Source organism: Anguilla anguilla, chromosome 5 (assembly GCF_013347855.1).
Source record: "Anguilla anguilla isolate fAngAng1 chromosome 5, fAngAng1.pri, whole genome shotgun sequence".
NCBI classification, from domain to species: domain Eukaryota; kingdom Metazoa; phylum Chordata; class Actinopteri; order Anguilliformes; family Anguillidae; genus Anguilla; species Anguilla anguilla.
Genome location: NC_049205.1, coordinates 50,727,671 through 50,751,050, shown reverse-complemented (window position 1 = coordinate 50,751,050; position 23,380 = coordinate 50,727,671). Strand labels below are relative to the sequence as shown.

Genomic DNA, 23,380 nt, shown 5'->3' with positions numbered 1-23,380 from the left:
ATAGTGGCCGCATACAGAATATTTACTTTTACATTTTTAATGGCATTTATTGCTGAAGTGATATGACATTGGATTGTGATGTTGAGGTGTTGGGTAAAAGTATACAAAAAAACCTTGCTTTTGAGATATGCATATTCTTAGTTTAATACATTGTTTGCCCTTATGTACTTTCAGTGCAATTTGTTGTCTACATGAAATTACACTGCAAAACCATAAGACATCATGACACACTGCCTTGAAGGATAGCTGGAATTAGATCATTTGGACTCCAGTATTTCTACATTACGGTGATACAAGAGGTTGTCTGCTATTTTTTAAAATATTTTTTGTGGAGCCAAAACTCTATCGTTAAACTCTATTAGTATTGATTGTTACCATGATGGTACAAAACATCTATTACCAAATGTTAATATACCGATGCAGAAATGGAAGAATGAGAAACATTTGTGTGCTCATAATTTATTAACTAATATTCTGTTTAACTATTTCAATCAATTTTAACTATGTTTTACTCCTTGAGCCTAAACTCCTGGGATCAGGGAACAAATTATGGACATTAAACTGTCCTGCTTCTGTTGCATAACTGGCTGTTGCAATTATATACAAGGGCATGTGACAAACGGGCATTTTTCCAGAAAATGGCTTCAGCTTATTACCACTGTCAAAGTATCTTTATTTGGCACAAGTACTCTAACATTGAAAAATATCTGTCATTCAAATATGTGTCTTGTTTACCATTTGGTGGCTATGTCTAAAAATTAATCTCTTTTCAAATAATTTATCAGTATCCAAAACTTATTTGAATTTTAAGCATGTTTCAAGCTTACTGCATACTAGCTACATTTAGCACATTCTATATTTTCTCCCAAGATGAATTATCTGCAAACAGATTATAAATACATTTCTCAACTGTTTGTGCATCACAGAAATGACAAGCCTAGTGAGGTACATTAGTAACAGACAGTAATGAGAACCAGTTTACAGATGCAATTTCAAATTTTTTTTTTTTTTTTTTGTTTACATACTTTTACGAGTTCAACACATTCTCTTTTCATACCTGGGATGTTACTCACTCTAGTGGCCAAATAGTGCACTACAACAGTTGGGGTGGGGAGGGGGTGTGGTGTGTGTTTCTTGTATGTCATCTTGTTTTGTGTTTGAGGTTTATTCTCATGGGTTTTTTTTTTTTTTTGCATTCTACACTCCAACTGGTCTGTGTATATATTGTTAGGTTTATACTAACACATTCAATCACAAAAAGAAGTTTCTTACATCAGTGTTTATGTCAATAACACAAACACCAGGGTACCTCTAAGTCTAATAGTGTTAGGTTCCACCTTTAAAAGTTGAGGGGGTTTCTCACACTGTTGTCGAGCTTATTTTTGCATGTAAATCAGTGGTCTTTGTGAAGTCTGTCTTTGTACATGCTCAAATTTTGCCAGTACTTAATTATCCGGCATCTGTAGTGAGTTCCAAAGGCTTTTAGTTAAAATGTTTATATTAAAAGCACTGAGTACACATGCAAAACAGACATGTGATATTTTCTTTAACCCTAGTCTTCCCAGAAAAAAAACATCCAGCGTTTATGGCATTTCAAAGGATTCCTTTGTCTTCTGTTGGAAGTGACGTGGGGTCCAAGCCACACTGCTTCATTTGAACAGCAATATCAAACAAGTAATCATAGCACTCACACCTGCAGGAAACACAAAATTGAAAACATGAAGTCTTCTCCTGTTGCTTTTTTAGAGAAAAGAGAAAGACGCAACTGCTTAAAGTGCACCTTCTGTGTCATTTCCAGTTAGCAAGTATAGTAAAACCAAAAAATCCTCTACTTTTACATCCTCTACTGCTATAGCAGCAATGTAATAACTGATAAAGTAAGCAGATCCTCACATGGCCTTGGCCTTTTCCCATGACTCCCCCCAGACATAGACCCCATGGCGACGAACCAGGACTGCACAGGAGTCTGGGTACTCCTCCATGGCCTGAGCCATGCGTTCCTTCAGGTCCTTCTCTTCAGGTGTGTTCTCAATGATCGGCACCACTAGAGTATCATCATACCTACACACACACACACACAAATGCGCGCGCGCGTGCGAGCACGGGCGCACACAATTAGCAAGCGCCAATTTTTCTGACATGTGAAGAGAGGACTTGTAGATTCCCTGAAAAATGCTTGCTAAGCGAGAAAGCAAATCTTTCTTTCACCTGTAGTTTGTGCCAGAGGTACCTTTGCGAATTCCCTTTATCATCTCCTGGTGGGTGATACAGAACTCCTTGCCAGGAAACATCAGGGTTGCCATGACCGCAGCCTTGGAATGTGTATGTATCACCGCCTGAGCCGCTGGGGAAAGGCGGGAAGACACAGGGTAAGAGCAATGTATATGATCAGGACCATAATGCAAAGACATATTATATACTGTTTACAACACAGGAAACATACCTCTCATAGTGTAGGCATTCATGAAAAGGGGGGTGCACTGGCTCTTTTTGAGCTTCTTCCAGGGTGGTGGGCAGCTGAGATCCCTCTCCTCTACGTCACACACAAACATGTCCTCTGGCTGTAGAGCAGAAAGTGTTTAGCATTCCCATTGTGCTTATGCTGCCCATGTGTGAAGATCCTTTTTGCATAGGAATTGTTTTATGGAACATACACATACAATCTTTGCATATATACACTGTATGCACAGAGCTTAGTTTTCAGCTGTTATTTTCAACATAAATCAACTGTAATAGTATCACTATGATTCACAATAAATTACATATTTGGTCTATTAAATGGTCTAGTCATACTCCAATATTCAATTAATAACCTACAATAATCTGCACAATAGCAGAAGAGAAAACCTGTGGTGCTTGGGTCCTTTAAAAAACATTCATTCCAGCAGATGAGGACACACACTCATAATCCTTTCAGTAACCCTCCCATTGCTGACCTGTATCCTCTCCTTCTGGACGCCAGAGGGCGCAATATAAATATGGTCTCTATGATCGGGAAAAATAAATGGAAAAAGTGGTAAGAATTGGCTCCTACATTCAGTAACATCCAATATACTCGCAGAAATCTAACGAGCTTGGTTTCATTCTACACACGCCTACTGCCTGCTACTATTCATTAAATTGTGAATGCACAAGAGACAATGACAAAACTAAAGTGACGGCTTCATGTAGGATGTGAAAGGACATGCACGTTAGTATTGGTAGCTACCAAAAGCTTTACTTTTCATTACAAAATGGAGTACATACATAGTATTCCATACGTGATACTAATTAGTTATAAAGTCGTGTATAACAGAGCGAATCAACCACCAAGCTCCAGAACACTCACCCATGCCTCAGGCTTATTCCTCCACCTGTTCCCGTCACCCATCCCAGCTGATAGAAAAGTCTACAGAGCTCAGGGATCAACAACCTGGGATGCTCCTTGTCCTGAAAAAAAGTTTCAAATATGCGCAGAGGGTTAGAAGGACAACAAAACTCACAGAAACCTTTCCGCCTCCTCAAAGAACGATGCAACGCTTGTGGACCCGGAGGTCGTTTCGGAGAAAAGGCAAGTGCAAGCTAATATCTGGGTGATGCAACAATTTCTGTTTTCGGAGTTTTACAAACAAACAAACAAATAAACAAACAAGCAAATAAATTCGTTTCATCGTCGCATATTATTAAGTTTGAAATTTTGTCCTGGCCTTTGTGTCTCATGACTCTTTTAAGACGGCTCAATTCCAGCTTTCTTCCACTTTCAGTGAAGTTAAAATTATTTCTCTCTCTATGATAGCAAGAAGATACGCATGCTCTTAGCTGCAATAGCAGCATTGCATTAGCGAGAACTTACCAAAGGCTGAGGACATTCTGCACCTTTCCCATTAATGTCACCATTGCCACACGCTGACGACATCTCTACAGCCAGTAACTTTATTTTTATTTATTTATTTTAACAACGTATGTTGCCAATATAGTTGACCAGACAGCCTAACTGATTATAAACCAGGCTAGCTAGCTAACTGTTAGTTACGGAAATGGCGTAGCTAGTAAACACGCATGCATTGAACGGTCCAGTTTGTGGTTCCAAGGTTAAATCTGACTGAACACAGAAATAGTTTTAGAATAGAATCGCAGTATAAGTAGCTAATAGTATTAGTTTAAGCAGTATAACACTGTATTTCAAATGGGAAAACTGCATAGGCATTCATATGTAACTGGCTTGCTAATCAGCGCTCTCGTTGGGAATGTACCTAGCCCCAATAAGGAATGTACTTCCGGTAACCAATAGAGCAGGGCATTTCACATTAAAAGTTTCACATTAAAAGAGTGCTAAATAGACAAAATAAAGACCAAATAAACTAACTTCCACCACATTTGTTAAATTGAGGTCGTAGTCAGCTGGGGAACTTACTGTTTCTTTCCTTACATTACAGGCATTTAGCCGACGCTCTTATCCAAAGCGACTTACAACTTTTACATATTTACATTGCTTCCATTTATACAGCTTTATATATACTGGAGCAATACAGGTTAAGTACCTTGCTCAAGGGTACAACGGCAGTGTCCTACCCAGGAATCGAACCTGTGACTTTCAGGCTCTGAGCTGATAATACAGCTAGCCAGAAATGTTGAAATCCTGTCTTTCTACGTATGGTTATATTTTTAAAACAGTATAGGCTAGCAAGATAAATACAGACTTATCCTAAGCAGCATATCTTCCCCAAAGATCTTGAGCCAGCCATGTTTGTACTTAGTCCTGTGAAATCTCGAGCCTGTCAGATAAACTATCCAGATGAAATTGTTGCAATCAGGCATATGCTTGTAAAATATGTACTAGGTTTAATGGGATGCAACACTATATGATTTTTAAAATTTATTTATTTATTATTTTTTTTAAAGGCTTTAAATTTTCCTTGAATTAAGGTCATAGGGGTTTACACAACAACCCCAGTGGCTTGTTTAAAACCTTCATTGTTTAAGCTGGCAGTCACATGCACATTTGGTATGGATTCTATGGACTCATTTAAGTCAGGAGTCAGTCAAAATCACTTCATGTGAAAGTATTTAATCTGAGGAATGTCTTTGTTAAGGTGCCAAGGCATAAAAAATGAACTGGGAAGCATGTCAAGAGAAAGGCAAACTGGAAATGATGGGGTATATAATTATAGAAATAATTTCTCATGTTCAGTGGCTTTATAGAGTGCATTGGTGATGGTGTGTTTTACTGTTACAGTCATTATTTGATATTTTGTTATTTTTCATATCATAAATATATATATTTAAAACAAAAATATGAACACAGTTTATTTGTTCATGTAGATTAATATATAATATACCTCTTGTTACACAACATCTTAACTTTTCTCATTTTAACTTAGGGAAATTCCATGAAAAGTCCATACAGCAGTAAATCTAGGGGGATGAGAAATCACTGGAGGAGATGGACCATAAAGCAGTAAGTATGATTATGTTATCTAAAGGGAGTGGATAAAGTGAGCCAACAGATTTTGTATATACAGTACAGTAGACAGCAATATGCTCATGTTACCTTCTCTTTATTATATAAATATATGTAGCTGTAATTTCATGTCAGTGTAATATCACTAAATAGAAGCACATACATTGAAGTATTATTTTTTCCATTTTCAATGGTGGCGCTGAAACATCATTTAAGTTTTCTCGAGAGCTGAAAAACCAACAATGCATGAGCCAAGTTTCAGTGAAAACAAGCTCACACAGTACACTTCCAGAACCAGGGTTCCTAAAGCACTGCTTATAATGTCACATTTATGTACACTAATCAAAACACATAAGCAAATGTATGATTAATGGTCCATAATTTACATTTGCATTCATGTGGAAAAGTAAAGGCCTAAAAGAATACATGACAACCAGTATCATAAAATCCCCAGTTTGATATATACCAAAGTTACATTAAATGTAAAGTTATTGAAATGTATTTTTGTTATACATAAACATACATACAATTACAGCACATATACTCAAGGGCATTAATTAGGCAACAAATGTATTTGTATAGCCTGAATGAGCTTGGAGTTTAGAATTAAAAATTCAACACATATATGACCTGCATGCATAATTTAAGGTTGAGAATCCAATATCCTTTTACTATTTATAGTTTTTTCTGATGTAATTGTCATTTGGTTTACATCTTTGGCCTTTACTACAAAATATGTCATGGCTATTTTTCTAAATTATTGTATATGCTGCTGATGCCACAAAAGTTATTTGAGGATAATCTGCAGCTCATTTAAAAATGAACAAAACTGCACACATTTTTACATCTATCAGGCCTTGTGTGCAAGACAGATAACTTCCCTGTCAAATTACAAATTAAAATACAAATGAAGAAAAAACAAATGTAGTAAGAGCAGGTGGGACATCCATCAGTCAAACAGTTCATTCCTTTCATAATGTTTCTTTTTATGAATATATTTTCTTGATAGCTGTAAATTCCATGATGAAAAGTATTCCCTTAATTTATCCTGCCATCAACCCCTCCAGCTTGCCTTCTTTTTTTGTCCCTCGTCAGTGTCTTTGCAAAATGCATCTGCTTTATTTTCCTCCATTTTTCTTCATTCAGCATTTTCTGGTGGGACTACTTCCATTAGTAACTGGAGGTGCATGGTAATGGGTCCTGTTAGGGTTAAAGGTCAAGTGATTAAATGGATGAAGCAATACAGAGTGTATTATAGTAAATACTGATGAGATTCAAGTTATCGCGTTTTTACCGACTTGTTACATATTTTTGTTTATTTTCTGATGATAGGGGTGATTTGATAAAGACTGTCTCTGACATCTGCACTAGTATGTTTGGTTCTATGGTTGCCAAAGTGTAGAATGAACACACAAATGTAGGAAAATTCCATAGGAAAAATGTATAGGAGTCAACAGATTTTGGCTTGACTAGGGTGGGGGGGGGGGGGGGGGTGTACTGTTACTGTAGAAGGTCTTGAGAAATATTTTTAAGAATAATTTTCACCCTGCCTAGCAACTCTGTTATTTTGTCTTTGCTCCCCTGCTTTAATATGCTTTGACTTTTAACTGAAGATACCACATTTATCTTTACCTACAGTATATCTTTCCTTTTACTGTTTGACAAAGCTTTGTATTTTATTTGTATTATGTCCATATAGTTGAAGTCATTTTCAAGCAAGATTCTTGCTTGAAAATATGCAGACTCCTAACTGACTGAACAGTCCCATGCCCTGGGCGACATAATCGTCAATGGCGTGTAACCCGGCCTCAGTCAGCACTGGCTCGATCCAGATTCAATCCAAGATTGTGGGGCTCATCCATGCACAATGTGGTGCCTTAACGGAATGAGCCACCCAGCAGCTCTAGCTTTGACTCTTAAAAATACACTTAAGATACATGTTCAGAATCTATCAAAATTTGTTTTGGGACTGAATATTTTATTTATTTCACTTGCAGAGGTTTTAAACAGACTGTACCGAATGATGTCAAACGGATAATCCTCACTAGGATGAAGTGAAGTGCCATACAAGAAAGCACTTGCACCGAATACTCACGCATGATCTTGCGTGTCCAGCCGAACTTGTAGTAAACAAGGGGGAAGTAGAAGAGGAACCCACAGCACATGAAGATGACGCAGTAAAGATATTCCAGCTCGGGCTTGTCAATGATGGGAGCCAGGACCAAGTAGAAAGACACCAAGACCACAATGCCCGGAATTACTACGGGTACCTATACGTGAGAGGACAAGAGCATACAATTCAGCAGTAGACCTCAGTGAATTGTCTTTGTCAATTCAGAAACTTTGGGATTAACCTTACCTTGACAGGTCTCATCATTTCTTTCTTAGTAAATCTCATGACAATGAGTGCCAAAGCTGTCAGTCCGTAGAAGAGCCACTGAGCAAAGCTGAAGTAGTTAATAAGGGAATTGATGTCTGCTGGCAGGATGTAAATGATCCCCAGAACCCCCTATATAAAAACACAAAGGTGAGACTGCACTTGAAACAAGCTTGATTAAAGACCTCCTCCTGTGGAATCTTTCGATACCCACAAGCACATCAATAAGGGTTAACCTAAAATAAAGCTTGTGCTAAATAATCAGTAGAAGATGGAAGACTTGCATTAAAAATGAGGGCAGGTGATGGTGTGCAGCGTTTCAGACTAATATAGGACATGACCTTCACCATGTGACCCTCCCGACCTGCAACATAGGTCAGTCTGTGGAATGAGAAAAAAAAAGACAAATAAAAGTAATTTTCCTACCAGGGACTTTCTTGGATGAATGATATAGCAAAAATGGTTGATATAGTATACACATAAAATAATTTAGAAATACAAAAATAATAATACATTGTTAAATTCTGTAGGATGTCATAACATGCACAAGATTATTTTATGTGTTTTTCATCCCAATTTCTAAGTTAGTCCTCAGTTTGGAATGCCCAATAATAATTGTAAGCCTGCTTCATCGCTGCAAAATTCTCTATCAATTCATGATGGTACATGCTGCAGTGCAAATTCTCCAAAGCCTTTGCAGTCAGCCTGCACTGTAGGCAGTGTGACAAAGCACAGCCTATGCAAATTAGACAGGCAGAGAGTAGGTGCTCAATGAACTAGAAACATCGCCATTGGGTTGTGAGCTGGGGAATACATTGCATTACATTAGAATCTCTTATCTACAGCAACTCAAAATACTGGAGAACCATAAGTGCACACCCTTCAGGCTGAAACCCTCCCTCCTTGTGTGGATGCTAACGTTAAGTTTTAACGAAATCTTGGAAATGTACACACTGTGAACAACCACTCACCTGCCGGCAGTGAAGCAGCTTCCATTGGCAGCACCAAAAGTGGAAAAAACCACAAACAAAGGGACGATCCAAGACACAGGGTGCAGTACTCTATCACCAAAAGTCTGAAGAATACAAAATGAGGTCCCTAGAATGAATGAGGTATCACATTTAAAATATACAAACCAATGACCCCGGCTTTACAGCAGAGCAAGACCGTGACAGGGCATGACACTACTACATAATATCCTATTTTTAACTGGCCATGCTGGTGCATATTACAGACAGGCCTCTAAACTCTATAGCATAGTATATGAAACCATTGCATAAAAAAGTTTATGCACAGGATATTTGAATATTGAATGGGTTCCTACAGTCCATGCCAGGACTTAAACATAGTAAACCTTACCACAGCCACAGCTGGGGACTGCAGCAGTTCAGTGGGGGTCATCACTGTGAAGTAAGCAATGTTGACGAGGATATAGCTGACAGTCACCAGGGGAATCCCAATGATGATGGCTAAGGGTAGGTTTCTGCCATGAAGACAACGAGAACAGTCTAATTCAACAGCACAGATCCTGGACGGTTTATTCTCTTATAAAAGTACAATATTAGACATCATAATCCTACTGGCAACGTAGCACTTACCTGTATGGGTTTTTAAGCTCCTCTGTGATAAAGTTCAGTTGATTCCTGAAAGACAGTTTCATGATTTTAACTATGTTCCACACACCACAGCTGGTTTGTCATTGAGACTTTTGGGTTTATATTTTCACACAAAAACACTGACCTTGTCTTTTTAACTTTTGTAATAAACTGTAAGCACATTAATTTATAGATCACAGCTGTGTTTGATGATTTTGTAAGTTTCAAGTGGGAAATCATTAGCAATTTACTTACCATCCATCATATGCCCAGAGCCCATTGTAAAATGCCAGCCCAATGTCCCCAAAAGAAGTAGATGCTCCCGCAAATGTATTTTTAAGGTTTTCTGTGTTTCCTGTAGGCAAATATTACAACAATATAGCAAAATATAGCAAATATTACACACCTCTACAGCAGATTGACTCTGTACTAGTGAAGCATACTAGACAGATTTTTTTATAACTTTTTTGTTTAGTAAACCAGTCATATTTATTGCAGTGATGAACTGTAATAGTGATGTTGTAATGTAGAGTCTCATGAACTTGATTAAACTGAGGAAGAAATTTTACTGTATATTTCTTGTAACCCCTTTTCATTTGTTTTACTTCTTAAACATTAATTGTACAAGATTCCTCTCAATTAAATATTCATCTTTTACTTGTGCCTTATTGTAGCATTCTTGTCCTTTTGTCATCTAATTGTGAAAAATGTCACTAATAACACACTGAAAAGGGTCCAATTTAAATTCAGTTGGCAATTGCATGTGCAAGTGCAAATTTGAAAAGGCATTACTGAATCATTTGTGTTTTTTTAATATACAAACTTTTAATTAAAAAGCAAATAAATGGAAGAGTGAGGATCTTGCATCCAAATGTTATGCATGTTGATTTTTATGAAGTCAGTATGCCAATACCCCTTAGAGAAATTGTAGATTTCACTTCAGGTTTTACAGCTGTAAAAAAAATTCCTATAGCATATTGCTTCCTTTGAGTCTTCCATTAACCTGAACAGTTACACAACCTACAAATTATAACACTGGATAAATTGGATAAATTAACTGCATTGCAAGGAGCTAAATCTGGAAATATTATCTCTTAGGCAATAAGGTTGAAAGACATTTTAGCTAACTACATTTGAAGTAATGATACGTAAATAGGCATTTACATATTCCATATAAAGATATGGGTATGATTCCAAATGTACTAATCCATTCATTCATATTTCTGCATTTCTTTTCAAAATAATTATTTCTGTACTCTTCTAGATCTGTTTTGTTTCATGTTGTCGTTCTGTGATATTGCCAGCCAACTTCTGTTTGGATGTATAATGAATTCCAAAAAACTCTGACACTGTGAACACGTTTGCACTTGCATTTGCATCTCGCGTCTTACTTTGATGCAATGGAAATAAGCCCTTACTCTTCGGTCCTAGTGCCCAAAAAAACTAATTAGGAGAGTACCTTTAGCCAGCATCACAGCCCCAGCCACCACAATGACGAGGATGATAAAGAGCTTGGCTGCAGTGAAGAAGTTTTGCACATAGCTGGCCAATTTGACGCTCAGACAGTTCACCAGCACAATCAGTACTAGAAAAGATAGAACACAAGATCAGAAGTGTCCTCGTTTCAGAGGCTGAAAGCTGTCTACTGTAGACAAATATTCAACCGGCAGAGAGCAAACCATTTTATACAGGTGTGGCAGGTTCAAACCCAATGTTTTTTAATGATAAACATGCCCCATTTCCACAAATAGCTTCCAACAAATGTTTTGTATTTTTTTTTTTACAGTTAAAGACCAAACCGTAAACATGACACAGCCTTTAAAGGTATAAAACTCTTCTTTGCTGACTTACTGAATGAAACAAAAGGGTTTACCTACGGTGGGAGTGAATGCTGAAGATGAAGCCAGGTGTGCTATGAGACTTTGGGAGAGGGCCTTTATATCTCTCATGGCTCATTCCATTTTAAGAATTTTTTTAATGTAATGCACTTTATATATTTTCATTCAAGTGTATTTCCTGTCTGCGTGTTTTGTATATCCAGCAATGCCAAAAATGGACATATTGCAATCACAGTGTATTTTTTATTTATGGTCATCCACCGGTAATGACCATAAGAACAGGCTGGAGCCTATGGTTGCCGGTCTGAGTATCCAGAATGCTAACTGCAGACTGCAGCCGCTGAACACAACAGGCATTGTACTAACAGAGCTAGGATGAGTTTATGTCAGCCAGGGCTCTTCAGGTTGCCACTAAATGAGTTGTTCCTAACAATGTGCCAGATGTCCACACGCTAACAGCAGTAATCAGTGAGACATATCCCTCTCCTCCAATAGGCAATAGCTCTCATAAAGTGTTCATCCTGTCGAGAGTAAATAGTCACTGATTCACAGCTGAGAGTATTGGAGCAGAGTGACCGTGGTGATGTCAGGCACAATAAACAGCACTAACATAAAACAATGTTTTTTTTTTTTGTTTTTTGTTTTTTTTAAAGCAAGACCTTGGGGCTGCTAGACAACTCATTCTGAAGAGACATTTGGTTCCAGTGATGCAAACCATGGTCTGGCATGGACAGTGCATATTGTTCACTGCACTGGCGAGAGAGGAAAGGTTTCAGCCAGTTGGACTGGCCTCCTCTCATTGCGCAGTAGTGACTCTTCTGGTTGACCGAGTGCCTGCAACCTGCCTGCGCCAGCAACAGTGTACTCCTTCAACACTGCACAGAGCAGAGGAGTGTTAGCTGGCAGCGCACAATTTGGAGGAGAGAGTGCCCTTGTCTGTGCTCTCCCAAATTGACAGAGTATGCAAGAGATAAGACAAGCCTATAATTTGACATTAAAAATTACGAGCCAAAATGAAAATAAAAATATGGATAAATCTTAGTCGTGAAACATGAAAGCCCTAACTACAATACAGATTCTTTAGCCGTTAAGCACTCACTTACTGATAGCAACTGCAGCCAAACACTTGATAATAAGCCCTGGAGGGGTGCATCCTGGGTAAAAAGGTGTGGCGGCATATTCGGCAAAACTGAGGGCGATGATGGCGAAGGAGGAAGGCTTTAAAACCATGATGGTGGTCCAAGAATACAGATAGGCCATTAGGGGGCCGTAAGCCGTCATCAGGTATGGGTATTCCCCTCCAGACTTGGTAATCATGGTGCCAAGTTCTGCATAGCACAGAGCTCCTAAAAATAACATAGAACACACAGACACTCAGGATGTAATTAGGTTTTGTTGGTAAGATGCGGTTTCAGGTGTTTTACCGCCAAAACCACTTTGTGGCTAAAAACATTACATAAGCTGTGAAATTACATGTACAAACGAGCAGATTTTTGCTGTTGTCAAATTTTATTCAATGCTGAATTACTGTAGCTATTACAAAGGAACACTACATTTACAGCTTGACAGCTGTTTGTATAAACCTATCGCTGCAGGAAGATCAAATTTTTTTCCTTCCTACATGGTGTGAGATAGTTCATATACATTTAACTACATACACCTGTGCCAATGTGTATGATAGCTACACATTAAGGATATCCTGCCAAATTCCGTGGCTTGAGTAGATAAACTGATATACTTAAACAAATAAATGCAATTTAGAGATAGAAATTATATAGCAAATATAGTGTGTGCTCTTATATGTGCGGTTACCTAGTGTTGACAGGACTCCGCAAGCTGCCCAAACACACAGACAGGGCCCCACAGCCCCTGTTCTGGCAAGCACAGACTTTGGAGAGATGAAGATCCCAGAGCCAATCATGGTCCCCACAATCAGACAGATCCCACTGATCAGGCCCACCTGTTGAATGCAGGGGAATGTGACCTCAGTTTCTGATACCCCTCCCCAATAACTCAGCTACAACAGACAATATGGCCAAGAATCGTTTACATGTCTAATGATTTTGACTCTGCTGGTTCTGATTAATTCCATGCACCTATGTGAATTTTCAGGTAGGTGAGCACAGAGAAGCACAAAACAGCACTTACACATTCCTTGCGTATATTAGTGAGATTATGTCTATGCATATTAACTCAGATCCTAATTCAGAACTGTAATACCTGCCTGACAACAGTAATTAGCATGCCATTTGAACACACAGATAAAGACCTGTTTACACTTTAACACTGACAAGTAAATACATGTAAAAAATATCTCATCCTCAACCTAAAAACACCTTCACTGATTGTACCTCTCTTAATTTTGATTTTCTGTCATTTAGAGTATTAATTATGCATTCTGTAGACCAGACAGTGCTGCTCCAGCAATTGATGGAATTCTGTTTAAGTCCCTGTTCATTACGTACCAGTCCCTGTTAGATTTTCATTGAAGCTACGGGGGTAGCACAGCCAAGAGCACAATGCTAATAGGGAATGGGAAAGGTCTGGACAGACACAGTATCAAGTGTGTTGGACTACTGTGGTGTGACAGTGGATGATGGGGCAGCATGGAGATGCCATGTGAATGGAAACAGACTGGAGGTCAACACTGTTCTGGTAATGACCGTGAGAAAAGAACAGATCCTACTCTCTCTCACTCTCTCTCTCTCACACACACACACATACTCACACACACACACACAAAGACAAGATAGGCTGCACTCTCTTACAACACTGACAGAAGTGGGAGGGGGGGTTGAGATGGGAGGGCTTCAGTCAGCCAGGACGACAGTATCTGTTTGTGCACCAGCAACCCCCACCAGTTGATCAGGAACTCACAAGTCTGCTTATTGCGCTGCACACAAAATGTCTTCCCCCGACTTATGTCTTTAACAAACCTGAGTTATGAACTGTGAGCTGATAAGAAGCAGTAGCTGACATGTGCTTCTGAAGAGAGTGCATGCTTATCTGCACTCTCCAAAATCAATAGCAGAGGTTGTGACAATGAGTGCTGATAAACACTGGACTGATCAATACTGAACAAGACCAGGTCAAAACCTAGTATATGGCTGGACCGGCCGACCAATGGTGTGACTTCATAACTCAGCCGACCAACGGTGTAACGTCCTCACTCACTCAGTCACTCAGTCACTCAGTCACAGACATTCGTGTTTGTAGGGCTGGCCCCGCTGTTGCGGTCCAGCCAAAATATTGGGAGTTCAAAACCGGCAAAAAAGCATCAAAAATATTGTAATGTCAGACCAGAGGCAGAGGTTTAATTTCAACTTTGGGTGAGACACACTGGTGGATCACCTAGTCTTGCACAGTCAGTCAAGTCTCACAAGACTACTAGCTAATATTGCAATTAATTCATATGAAAATATTGGGGGTAATATCATGTCTCCCTCAAACCTATGCATACACAGTAAAATGTTCAGTGTTAATTCAACTCTAACAGTGTAGATATGAGAGGAATAGGGACCATATGTACTCAGTAAAAGTTGATTTAACACTGAACATTTCACTGTGTGTGTATCAAATCATGGAACATTCCACTAAACTGAACCAGTACATTAGTAGCCTACACTTAAATACTCTTTAAAAAATCCACACACACTCACACACACATACACACGCACGCACGCACGCACACACACACGGTTAACAAAACTCACATCTTTCTTGAGAGCTGTGGTTTTTACTTCCTCATCTGCATGCTGGGAATGGGAGTGGATGCTGGGGACCACATGGCCATTGAGTGACTCCTTCCTCTTCCTGATGCTGCCGTTCTCCATTATGCAAGGCTGCCATGAACAAGGCGAGACGTTTTAACGCAAACAGGTTTGAATCAAGGCAGTACTCTGCCCTGTACAGCCTTCCCAGTCTGGCTGTAGTTAATTCACCTCAATGCATTCAAATCAGGTTAACATTCTAAATCTACTTATGATACTTACATAACACGTACCGTGTTCAAAACAATATGGAGTTGAAAGATTGCATGAAGTTTGAAGGTTTTCTGTCTTTTAAAGACCAAATCCAATAAAGTATAGGCTACATACAATATATCACTGCATTTCAATATCTGATCATTTATCTCCTTTTTTCTTTTCTCTTCTCCTTTATATTTTTCTTGGGCCAGGTGTTGTAAACGAGCACCTGGTGCATATGGTGCTGCTCACTACATATTGCATATTGTATTAATGCTACTGTGATGTCCACATTAAATAAACAAACAAATAAAGAAACATTACTGTTCTGTACTCTGTTTAATATTTTTTGAAACCCTCCTTGAAATTAAACCTGGTACTATGCAAGTGTGTAAGCTTATCTAGTTCAAATGAGATAATCCCTCCCAAATATACATCACTCTCAAGCAAGTAACCTCAATTTTATCTCACTTTTAGCTTGCTTTAAAAACCATACATGGTTTTCACAGCAAATTAATCATTAGCTTCTAGTGCACTGAAACTTGTTCAGGAATGCTTCTTCCTCACTCACAGGTCTGTGCTTGTTGCTTAATGCAGCTCTCACCCAGCTGACGTAGAATGGCCTTGCTGACTGCCTCGACACTCAGCTGGAACCTGGAGGCAAAATTTCATTTCACAAACAGTATCAGTCCACTTTCAGGTACAAATATTTTCTTCAGCATATGTACAAGACCAAGAGAGCTGCCCAGTGAAAACAATAAAAATTAGCATAATCCTGTTTGTCATCATCTTACTTGCGGTTGAACTGTAATCAACAGGAATGTTCTAGATTTTTGCTGATGCTCAATAATCATAGCAAAGGGATGTATCGTGTATGTAGATGAAAATTATTTACCCTAATATGTGTATATATTTTATAAATAGGCAAAAACCTAAAATTGTTAGGTTGTGCCCAGTGTCCCCTACGTTTGATTCACTTTACATCACTTTCCTTTTAAAGCAGCCTACAGGCTCACAACTGAGCAGACTTAATATTGTTAAATGCGTGCCTACATAGTTTGAATTACACTGAGGCTTAGGAGGGATTGGCCTTCTTACTGGTCGGGGAATCCCTCGGCCTATGAAAATCCAAGTTGGTTCTGCTTCGGTGGGTCACTGTGTCGTATGTAATTGACAGTGGGGGTAATTTTCAGCCTCTGACCCGGAGGCAAGATGCACTGAATACTGCACTGAATACATGGCACCCAGCTTCCAAGACAGAAACTTGTATTAAAAAATGTCTAAGTGAAATGCTACAACTTGCCCTATAGATATGAAAAGTTATAACAGCTCCGGGGCACACTGTAAGAACGTCCAAAATACAGGAAAATGAGCTGGAAATTGACTTTGTTTTAATACAATGAAAGGCTGGTGAATACAGCATGTCATATTCTATTCACATTTTTCTTCTTTGATTCTTTGATGTCATGCAGAAGTGGCCTATATTTGGTCTAAACGCATTTGACGCCTATCGTTGATTAGTATGTGATTAATATCTCTGAAGACATGGATAAGAGCAAGTGCTCCCTGTAGCCTATATAGGACAGAATAAGTGCATTGTACAGATGGAATATGTAACATTACATGAAAAGTTATTGTAGCAGTGTTTACTATAGGTGGGGGCATATTCTAACACAGCGTTACAGCTTGCCTCGCGCTACACAAGTTGTACTCCTTCATATCTTCTCACCCAAAAAAGTTAAAAATTTGGGTTCAATACGCTTTCAAATTCAGGTCATACATTTCACTTTAAGTTACTTTCTGTAACACACATTAGGGTCCTCTAAAAAAGCAAATGAGCAAAGATTCACTCGAACTGCAAACAACTGTGAGCACCACAGAAGTCCAGAAGAACTATAAAGGAAAAGGGGGTGACACAATTCCATTCAACTCTATTAAATGTGGCACTTCTGCAATAGGCACCACACCTAAATCCCCCTAGTGGCTTCACAACTTCTTCTCGTGATGCCTAACCCTATTGTAGCTTCACTTCCATCTCCAAACCATTTCACTATGTAAGATAGCTCACAAACAGCCTACTACAGCTAACTAGCTACTGTAGCAGGCTATGCTAGCAAGTGCGTGCGTGAGTGTGTGTGTGTGTGTGTGTGCGTGTGTGCGTGTGCGTGTGTACGTGCGTGCGTGCATGTGTGCGTGTGTGTGTGTGCGTGAGTGTGTGTGGTTATAAAGTTATAAAGGTCACAGTTTAGCTAGCTAGCAGCAATTGTCATGTTATTATCTTGTGCATAATAAAATGGTTTCAAATGCATTTCAAATGTTCCTGATGTGCGGCAACAAAACCTGGATTGTATTAGGTTGGGACTGGGAATGACACAGTAGCATTAACATAGAATTAGCATTAGCATTATTAATGTTCATTTATGATATTTTTTAATTAAAGGATTGTTGGGAAATAATATGCTATATTCAATATAAGTAAAATTGTCATACTGTTAATAATGATAACAGTTTCGTATAATAAAAAAAATACCAATAGGATATAGGCCTATCTAAATATCGCTGGACCCAAGCACACTATTAAAATAGTTTCACTATTAAATCTAACTTCTATATGGAGAATACTTCTGTGTGGCCTTTCTTATCAGACTACAATTACAATACCCTAGTACTCTCAACACCAAGCCACATATGGTGCAGCTGATCAAAGTTGTATAGGCTATAGGTTTTGATCGCCAAGCCCTCTTCCTGGCTTCGAGTCATCAACCGGACTCCATTTAACAACAATACTTGGTTTCAATAGAATTCAACTCACCCAAAGAGGGCGTCACCCGGGCAGGCAGCCCTTTCCCGTCAACGGACGGAGGACAACACTGACACTAACACAGACTTTTCACATAAGGTCTGCTTACGTTTTTCTATTTTCTATTGTCAGAAAGTCCTCTATCCATCGGCAGAAGCAGGTCACTCTTCCGGGGTATTGCCCTCCTGGGTGGCTCGCCAAAATTGTCTCCTTTGTAGATTCGGTCGGGTCTAGCGAATTCAATATATGTTGAATTAAAACACACTGAAAGCAAGGATACATTCAAATCACAAGCACTTTAATACAGAGTCTGTAAGAGCACAAAGACAGCATGTGCAGACCGACAGGGGTTCCCCATCATACTGCAATGATCTCAACATAACAAAGAAATTGCACACTTTGAATAGGGAATCTTATCTTTCAGGTTCTGTACTTGGTTGCATGCCACACGTACACTTCTCCTGCAGAAAAACATTTCCCAGAAATTACCTCTCTTCCATAATTAACACAAAGATGCTTTCTTTTCTTGCAACCTTTCGGTTTGCTAGCAAAACTAACATAAGACACTGGGCCCAGTTAGTCCATAGCATGAGAGAGAGAACTTGGGAAAGGAGGGCACATCTCCTGTTCATGGAACCATCCTGAATCGTAACAGAATTGCATAGAGTATCTCAAAGCACATCATTATCTCATGCTTGAGATTTAAGCATTTTAATAAAGAGCATGTTTTCTTCTCACGCGAAGGTTAAGAATATGGGATTTAGTCATTAAATATGAAAACTGTTAAAAGAAAACATTTCTAATCACTTATATGTTAGAGTATATAATGTAAAACAATGATTAAACAGCATATTCTTCCACAGTAACACAGTGCACTTGACCAAAACACATTCCACATGCTTCAGATAAATGTACTGCAAAAACATGGTCATCTGAATTTGCTACCTAAGCAGCACAATGTGATGATTCAATTCTAAGCAAATTGTGGTCAGGATCAAAATAACCGCACTCATGTCTTATCCTGTTGAATGTGCATTGCATCAGAGTTTATACTGTAGGCCATTGTGCACAGAATATGCATTTTTCTGTGACATCATGAAGCATCGTATGTCCACTCAAGCTAGCATCACTACTTGCCTCCAGTTAACTGCCAAGGAAAAATGATTTTTAAAAATACACACCTGATTCAGTAACTTTGTACCAGTTCTTGCGCTGGTGCAATCAAGTTCCTTATAGAAACGTCTGGAGAGACTTACTGCTTTAAAGAGTCATTTATTTCAGTTTCTCTGCCTCTAATCAATGCACTACTCCATTACTGAGCGGGGGACCAGTCAGTTGCCCTGAGACATCCTGTTGCTATCGAAGCTGGGGTACAGCGAGGGAGCTCACCTCAACTGTGCGTCTCACACAATACCCCATTGACTGTGACACCTGACACCCTACTAAGAAAGAATGAAGTGGATTGACAGAAGGGATGGGACAAAACAGCAAGAAAGGATGGCCACAGATGCATTCAGGATCGACACTAGACAGGGATGGTCATTCACTGAAGTCATCAGGGTACCCAAGGCTACTGCACAGAAGACACAGCAAGAGCAATCTTGGTGCTGCAACTATACTAGTGACACTAATGCACCAGTTAGCAACGCTACTAACACGCCATGCTATGCTGGGAATGCCAAGAGCGCATTAGGGCACATTGAGGAAAAAATGTTGAAAATGCACCAGGCCAGTCTTCCTCAACCTTTTTCATATCAGCAACCGGCTTTCTGCCACCTTAATCCTGTGAGTATGCTCAAGCTAATTACTGAAACTAAATAAGATTAATTAAACTATTTCTATGTATGGTTCTGTGACTGCTTTTGTGTCTCCCATTTTGTCTCTGTTTCCCTGGTTATGTACTCACTACTCTCATCTTAGTTCTGTGTCTTTCAATCCCGTGAATCCATCTCTCCCATCATCTCTCTCTCTCTCCACCTGTCTCCCTCTCCACCTACCTCTCTAACTTGTATGTTTCTCTGTGTTTGAATCTAGATTTCTGACTTCAGTATGTTGCACATCAAACAAAATACAGTTTGTTGAGAACAATATCATTTTTGGTATTTGTATAGGTTTAGATTGTTTTTTATTTTCTTATGTTTCTCTTCCACGGGCATGTTATGTATGTAGTCTGTATGTATTTGGAACTATAAGGTTGGTTCATGGATAGCATGGATAGCTGAAGTTTCATTAGTGGTTTTTTCATCTTTACTTGCTGGCCTAGGCATATTGTTAGCCAGACCAGGCACTATTGTTCATGTTAATAAACTGAATTCACTTATGTTACTCCTATATTGTAAGGCTCCAGAAATCTATGGAGTCGACTGTGACTGATTTCACATTTGAGTAACTGATCCCAGGAGTTGACTCAACAACGGAGACCAACTTGAAATAAGCACAAGCATACATACATTTAAAAATATCTGATTATTTTACTGTATATTATGCAAAACATAATTTCCATGTCAGATGGAATGACCTGCTGCAATGACACCTTGCCCAATAGGTATTACCGCTGCCCTGCCCTGCTATGACTAAGCATGACTCCACACTCCACATGCTATCATATGCTTAAAGAAATTATAATCTTGTAGCATGAGTATCTTTTTACTGCCAGAAATAGTAAGCAGAGAGAGGCCCTTACTGACCACAGGTTAAGTGACCACAGACTGGCCATTGAAAAAGCACGACACAAACAACCTGGAGCTCAAAGAAAATTGGTCATATAACCACTGTGATATAGGTTGAGATAGAGAAACACTTCCTCCTACACTGTAGTAAACACACAGACAAAGTGTCAGGCACCTCAATTAGAACACTGACAGATTTTTCTATAATCAGACAACAAAGTAAAGGGTAAAATATCTTTCAGATATTTGTCAGTTGGTTTACTTAACTGGGTTTTCTTTCTCCATTGATTGGGATTGTAATATCCTGCTTTTCTGTAATATCTCTGAGTTTTTCAGTTGCATCACGGAGTGTTTATGTCCATGCTTGACTTCACACTAATCCACAAAACTGTTTTTGCTTGCACTGCTGTACTGACTTCCGACTGTTAAACTCTGAGTGCCTGTTGGGACACCTGCAGGATAACGGCTGACAATAAGGTTTATATCATAACTTTATTATGCCAGTATGTTGTAATAATTACAGTAAATACCCCATAGTCTCTTCAGAGAATCACATGAAATAATGTTGGATCATGTAGGTCTGTGGTTGTTTTGTTTGTGACCAAAACTGCTGTAATGGCTTAATATCAATAATGTTATACATGTACATTTATGAAGTGTGTATTTATAAGAGTTTTTAAGCAACATATGGTTTGTACGAATATACATATATAATGCAAAAATGACTACAACATGGAAATTTAAATTTAAATGGATAAAATGTGTATTGTAGCAAAACAAGGTACACATACAAATAGTCATGTTGTTACAATGTTGCCAAAGTGTTACGATATAATATTTGCCAATGATCCAACCACTTTATAATTATCAGTCAAATTACAGTGTTGCCTTTTGCTGGTCCAGGTTAGTTAGCGGATTTATCACATCGTAACCGGATTTGTTTTTAACATACATTTGATTACAGATGCAAAGGTAACATACGAGCTCCATATTGCCTTTTGTTTTAAAATAAGTTACGAATGTCAACTGTTGTAATGATATGGGGAGAAACGCCGGGGAAGCGTCCGCATTTTAAAAGAAAAATGTTTACTCACCAAAGGTTTAGGTCAATTTAGCGTTGACGGGTAGCCAGTTGACTTCACATTTGATGAGTTCGCTAAGTCCACGCAAGCCCTTTCATGTTCACTGCTGTGTTCTGGGAGGAACCTCGGTAAAACGAGGTCCGTTGAGGTAATGATTAACTCGCCCCTCATAAAGACGTTATGGAATATTAAACAACATCGTTACGATTGACAATGAACGTTTCAATACATCATTTCTTCTACGAAAAATTTTTTCTACGGAGCTATGTTCTAAGATACGTCGACTGTTTATCGATTGTTCAAAATGGTTTTAGTCACGTGGGTTGCATATATCTTTTCAGTGCATATGATAATGGAACAGGTGCGTTGAACTCGACTTGATCCAAGGAATCCAACAGTACCTCATTTTTTTAAAATCAGGCATACGGCTCAAAACTTACATGCATAAATGTACCTCCAAATTTGACCCGTTGGTCGTGCTAGAGCGCTCGAGGTGGAGACATGAATCTTGGTGAAAAGAATCATGGGACTGTCCCCAATCAGTGTGCCAAATTTCAAAACTTTTTACCATACGGTTCTAAGGGCTGCAATAGACAACCTAGCCAAAAGAAAAAGATGAAGAAAAGGTACCTTCCCTCTGTTTTATGAATAAAGTGATCTCATTATTGGAGATGACTGTCATTTTTTTAAATCCTGGCACAAATAACAAGAGAATTAGAACTTTGCCTCAGGATAAAGCAATCCCAACAGGTGTCATAAAATGAAGTAATCACTTTACAAATTTAGAATGGAATCAAAACTGGACTTTTAATAATGATGTTTTATTGACCAACAAAATGAAACAATCTTTCAAAATACTTAATTTCTGCTACCTAATAAAACACAATCTAAAGAACGGGTATGGGTCTAGATTTTGTTAGACTCGTACTTTAACACTGCAGAAGAACATTTATTTTGGTCCTGCCCTTACTCCAGTGCTCTTTGGTCTCAACTTAATAGCTTGCTGGCAGCCTAACTGAGAGTAAACCTAGACATAAATTTTATATAGTCGGCCAATATGATGTCTGATATACTCTTCATTATCAATGTATTTGTACTGTCGGGTAAATAAGATCTACATATTGCCAGATCTTGTCTTTTTATGCCTAACATTCCGATTTTTTAAAATTCTACCAAACAATACATTGAAAAGCTGAAGCTATCAAATAAGAGGATATCCAATTTGAGGCTGTCAAAATGTACAGTAGCCCTTTTAGAAAATGTGATATTTTCAGTCTCTGATTGAATGGTACATGTCCTCCTCTTCCGCCCCCCCCGCCCTTTATTTGCGTCTGTCTACTTTGGTTGTTTAATCTATCTATCTCGTTATGTCTGGCCCCCTTTCACCAATAATATTAATCTGCTATATTTTTTATTATTTTTTTTCTTTTTATTTTTGTTTCATCTCAGTTTGTCTTATCCATTCCTTTCAGAGGCTTCGGCACATATTTTTGTAAATTATAATTGTAAAATAAAAATAAAGTTGACCTCCGAAGAGGGGAGGTAGTGGGAGATAAAAACATTTTTTTTAAATAAAGTGTAGGAGAGGGTGAGGTACGGTGGCTCTGAAGTGCA

At 38.6% G+C, this 23,380-nt stretch overlaps 2 protein-coding genes and 1 long non-coding RNA gene across 13 annotated transcripts; 1 reads left to right on the top strand and 2 right to left on the bottom strand.

Annotated features, from left to right (window-relative positions):
• Nucleotides 1–652: 652 nt before the first annotated feature.
• Nucleotides 653–4,255, bottom strand: apip (APAF1 interacting protein). Its single transcript, XM_035418512.1, has 7 exons — nt 3,833–4,255; nt 3,329–3,429; nt 2,937–2,985; nt 2,444–2,561; nt 2,209–2,344; nt 1,894–2,061; nt 653–1,693 (listed from the first exon to the last, which is right to left on the bottom strand). The coding sequence occupies exons 1-7, from the start codon at nt 3,893–3,895 to the stop codon at nt 1,594–1,596; spliced, it is 735 nt and encodes a 244-aa protein (XP_035274403.1). The 5' UTR covers nt 3,896–4,255; the 3' UTR covers nt 653–1,593.
• Nucleotides 4,256–5,354: 1,099 nt separating this feature from the next.
• Nucleotides 5,355–10,075, top strand: LOC118227711. Its single transcript, XR_004765342.1, has 2 exons — nt 5,355–5,437; nt 7,438–10,075. It is a non-coding gene; the product is annotated as an uncharacterized LOC118227711 (long non-coding RNA).
• slc7a9 (solute carrier family 7 member 9) lies at nt 5,517–22,296 on the bottom strand. Of its 11 annotated transcripts, XM_035418504.1 has the most exons (17): nt 22,207–22,296; nt 21,779–21,890; nt 20,952–21,136; nt 18,125–18,245; nt 15,787–15,869; nt 14,964–15,092; nt 13,063–13,210; nt 12,354–12,596; nt 10,872–10,997; nt 9,668–9,767; nt 9,416–9,460; nt 9,177–9,300; nt 8,789–8,892; nt 8,102–8,198; nt 7,800–7,949; nt 7,536–7,710; nt 5,517–6,640 (listed from the first exon to the last, which is right to left on the bottom strand). In XM_035418504.1, exons 6-17 carry the CDS (start codon nt 15,081–15,083, stop codon nt 6,579–6,581), a joined length of 1,494 nt encoding a protein of 497 aa, XP_035274395.1. In that variant the 5' UTR covers nt 15,084–15,092; nt 15,787–15,869; nt 18,125–18,245; nt 20,952–21,136; nt 21,779–21,890; nt 22,207–22,296; the 3' UTR covers nt 5,517–6,578. The 11 variants fall into 11 exon arrangements, with proteins under 11 accessions (XP_035274395.1, XP_035274392.1, XP_035274393.1 ...); XM_035418501.1 differs by lacking the exon at nt 20,952–21,136; XM_035418502.1 differs by having other exon boundaries at nt 21,779–22,246.
• Between the last annotated feature and the right edge of the window lie 1,084 nt (nt 22,297–23,380).